This window comes from Atta colombica, unplaced genomic scaffold, assembly GCF_001594045.1.
Source record: "Atta colombica isolate Treedump-2 unplaced genomic scaffold, Acol1.0 scaffold293, whole genome shotgun sequence".
Taxonomy (NCBI): Eukaryota; Metazoa; Arthropoda; class Insecta; order Hymenoptera; family Formicidae; genus Atta; species Atta colombica.
In genome coordinates this window covers 1,003,505-1,007,874 of record NW_017259396.1, presented here as the reverse complement: position 1 = coordinate 1,007,874, position 4,370 = coordinate 1,003,505, and the positions used below count along the sequence as shown (strand labels likewise).

Sequence of the window (4,370 nt, the reverse complement as noted above, 5' to 3'; positions counted from 1 at the left end):
ATATATAAATATGTATATGGCTGCAAAAGAAAAGTTACCGTAGCTAACGTCAATGTTTAGAACCAGTTGTGGCGAACAGAGGCTGGGCCTCTCGCGAAAGAAGTCTGTGACGTGTCTGAGAAATTAATACCGATTGCGAGTGCATATATCTGCGAATGTCCACATATACACATATATACATGCGCGTATTCACACACATATACATGCATATACAAGACAGATATGTGCACGTGCGGTCGCAATTGCATACCCGTGTTTAATGTATGGATGAACGGTGCAGGTGGCTGATACTCCGCAGTAGCTCTGTTATAAACGATGGTATGGCGGCAGGAGGGATGTGACGCATCGTGAAGAGTGAAATTCTATCTGTGTCAATCTCTCTTTCAACGATGTACCAATGAATATTCCGAAAATAAAGTTTAGTCGTTTTCAAGACTGCCTAACAATTACTTCGGGCGTCCGATCGAGTGATCATTATTAATGAACTCGTTTCCATGTGTCGCATCGCTGATCAAAGTCGGAAGGATCATTTCATCAGTGGAATGCATGTCTTACGTAAGTGCAAAACGTTCTAAATGTATAAAAGTAGAAAAATCTTTGGCACGTGAGAACGGCTACGTGACTCTCAAAACACGGCGTTCGCAAATATCCAATCGAGGTAAGAGTTCACGCGGGTATATATCCCCGGATATCCGGGATCACCACAGCGAATTCCCCAGGATACTATCCCGATGTTGACCCACCTACCATTGGCGAGTTGATGCAACAACGGACCACCCGAGTCACCCTGAAAGAAGAGATGAATCATCGGATCTTAATACAATTAAAGTTGATCTGTCCTTCTTTCGAACATTTCTTAAAATATTAACGGATTTCAGCCAGAAAGATGGCATTCATTAGAAATGCAGTCTTTCTAGCTAATTCATGCGCACTTAGCATTTCATCACATCACCGCGACATCACATCGTGTTCGACACTTTTCTGGAATAAATAAATAAATTATTATCTTACTTGACAAGCGTCATGACCCCCCTCGTAAGCACCGGCGCATAGAGTAGTGTTCGGAATCAATTGCGTGAAGCTGCGAACGCATTTTTCTTGGGGCCATACCGGTACCGTGGTTTCCAGCAGCACTGTGCTAGCAGGTCCTCCATAGTATTGTGTGCCCCAACCTAATAAAATGTTTACAATTTTCAGATTATAGAAACAATTTGTATCTTTTAATTTCTTTCGCCCATTCCGTCGTTGCAGAAATAGACTAACTATTCAGTAGACACTATTAAAAGTAACGTAACATCAATGTTATATTTCGTACTCGACAATATAATATATAAATATAACATATCATGAGTTACAATAGTTGATGAGTTTAAACAACATAGTTGCATCGCTCAATGCAGAATTAATATATTTATACTTTTAGTTGATGAATAATTGTTTCAGACTTATTTTTATCACTTTATTTAAAATAATATTTTTAATAATAACAGATAATATCTAATGATAAATTTTGCTTACTAAACATTGAAAAATTAAATATATTGAAATTTTGTATAAAATGTGTAATATGTTTTTTCATCAATTTTTGGCTATTAAAAAACATCTACAGATGTACAAATGATAGACTTAAAAAAAATTAACAATCAAATCATTTTATTATTAATTTTCGGCTTAAAAATACATATCTATTGCATCTATTTGTACTGACCCGTAACGATAGCGTCTTTATTCTCGAACGATTGCTGAACAGGCGGGAGGCAGATGGGCCAAATATAGCTGTTAAACACGGTGGGTCGATGGATTTTAATGATAGCAATGTCGTTCTCGTATGTATTCAATTTGAAGTCCCTGTGTATTCGTATCTCCGACACCATAAAATCTAATGCTCGCGTCTCCTCAACCTTAGTGAAATCATATTCGCCGAGTCTCACCGTAATGTAGTGCGGATCGTACCTATAAAGATGTGACAACGCAACGAAGGATAACTGTAACTTATTCTTATGCATCCTAACTGTTTATTTTACGTTTACAGAAAAGCGAGTATATATCGCACATTAATAATAATGTGTCTGAAGAAAATAACAAGAAAATGTGTCAGCGCGCCAAAATAGTACAAAGTCTAAGCACGATTATCGTCAACCGTGGCTGCAAGAATATAAATGTGTTACGTCTGAAATACCGACCAGATCGTAATCTTTGCTCATAAACTTTGAGATACGGGAGGATATACGCATCTATCCTGAAGTGAATATTATATTTCTTTCTTTATTGCAACCACTTGACACAATTCTTTTTTTTTAATATAGTCGCAATCAATTCTCTGCACTATTTAAGCTTATAGAATGCAACACGAATTTAGTTTTGCTGATTTACAAACATATATGAAAAAATTATGATGGAAATAATGAAGAATTTTTTCTCGATATCTTGTAATAAAAAAATAATTTGGAACTATTTATTATTAATTAGCATTTAATATTGAGATAATCCTCTGTCGAATATTGGACTTTAAAGGCAATATAGTCGAGTTTTTTTAATTATGATTTTTGATAAATAAATTTAAATCTATAAAATAAAATACAATCTTACTTTTATGATAATAAAAACTTGTTAAAGCTTTTACAATTTTTTCAAATTTTTATACAATCCGGAATAATATGAAAATAGAAGTTTGAAGGCTTAGCAAGAATAAAACTTTCACATTGTACCGACGAAAAGTTGAGAATCCGTTTTTTATTTCATAAAGACCATTAAAAAACCTTAATGAATATTTATATGATAGTTTACCTATAAACGCAGTGTGCGGCTGTAAGTATGTGTCTATCAGTGATTAATACACCCCCGCAATACTGAGTCGCTTCTTGTCTGGTTAGGAGAAGAGCCGCCATCCATGGCCACTCTTTAGTGTCAGCCGATTGGTCTCCCGTGATTCTGGTTTTCATTCTTGTGGTTGTGCCGCACCCTCTGGGTTTTCGTGACTTTCTTGTCTCTTGCTTGACCGATATCTCGTCTTTTCGCAAATTCGCATCGCTGTGCATTGTCTTGTTGGCAGGTAACCCATCCTCGTCCTCATTTCCTTGAGTTTCATCCCACTCTTCCTCGTCGTCATCGAGACCTGCGAGAAAAGAATTTGAAGTACGTATACACATACGTATTCTTCGTTAAACGGACACTGATACCACGTATCGCGATAGACATTGATAGATATCGTTTGTCATGAAAGTGCACGTGTAAAACACTTTTATCGAGGTGCATTAAGTTGTAAAAACGTGTATTCATCGCAAGTCTTACATAAATAAATAAAAATATCGTACAATTATAACGATTAAACAGATTTAATTTTCATTATTATAACATTTTTTGTTATTATAAAAAATAATTTTATGATATCTACACAGTTTAATTAATAATATAATTAAAAGAAATTATATTATTTTCAAATAAATAATTAAAATTTATACAAACTCGCTATCGCTGGCAACTTGTTGGCTAAATCATCGTCAAACGTATTTTCCGATCGAGCTGTCATGACATCATCAGGACAGCACATACCTATGTATCTGCAATGAGGAAAATACATAATAATGAAATTATTGATGCGTAAAATACAATGTTAGCTTACGTTTGCTCAATTATGCACATATAATCCATAAATCGCCCAGCGTTTGAACTTTTGAGGAACTCCTTTGATAGAATGCATCCACTAAAATGCTTGCAATGACCTTTTCGATTACCTGGCGCAATACAAGCTTGATATATTGATTTCTAGAAAAGAAAATTAATTTTTATTGCACGTTCTTCTTATTTTAAATAATATTTGAATTTGTAGATAATGCTTAGAATAACGCACCTGTGTATTTAATTTTGTAGTACCTGGCACGAAAAATCGTTTATTGCGAAGGAGAGGATGGGAAATATTTTCCGGAAATTGAAATAATTCCGTATGTTGAAGACGTGCTATCCATTTGTGATTCTCAATCGCTACCGGATCTAAGAAATATGGAGTGTATCACATATATTGGCGAACATATGTGCGTATTCTATACGTGTTCGTGAACGTATACATATGATACGTATCAAAATTTAATGAGGACCAGAAGGTTAGAGCATCTGAATGATATATTATCGGCACTATATATGATTTCGTTATTTCCGTTAAAAGAATACGCCTTATTGGACGTTGGACTTTTAAAACCCAAAAATAGATCACATTCTGTTCTTTTAATGCGATTTATTTCGCTTGATGCATTTGTATGTAATATGTACTTTGAAAAATATTACGGCCACAATTCGATGTCTCGACGAAATCTATGAATATGTATCAAAAATAGCCTCATTGTGTTATAATTTATAAAACAGATATACAGTGT

The 4,370-nt window shown here is 34.7% G+C and overlaps 1 protein-coding gene across 1 annotated transcript in view; it reads right to left on the bottom strand.

Annotated features, from left to right (window-relative positions):
* Positions 1 to 26: 26 nt before the first annotated feature.
* LOC108690030 (proclotting enzyme-like) overlaps positions 27 to 4,370 on the bottom strand; it is a 4,855-nt gene continuing 511 nt past the window's right edge. The window contains exons 2-8 of the mRNA XM_018197092.1: positions 3,851 to 3,990; positions 3,623 to 3,765; positions 3,466 to 3,560; positions 2,788 to 3,115; positions 1,709 to 1,953; positions 1,012 to 1,172; positions 27 to 787 (exon numbers count right to left, since the gene is read on the bottom strand). Coding sequence (XP_018052581.1) covers positions 626 to 787; positions 1,012 to 1,172; positions 1,709 to 1,953; positions 2,788 to 3,115; positions 3,466 to 3,560; positions 3,623 to 3,765; positions 3,851 to 3,990 — 1,274 coding nt within the window. The 3' untranslated portion in view covers positions 27 to 625. The remainder of the gene's footprint in view (positions 788 to 1,011; positions 1,173 to 1,708; positions 1,954 to 2,787; positions 3,116 to 3,465; positions 3,561 to 3,622; positions 3,766 to 3,850; positions 3,991 to 4,370) is intronic.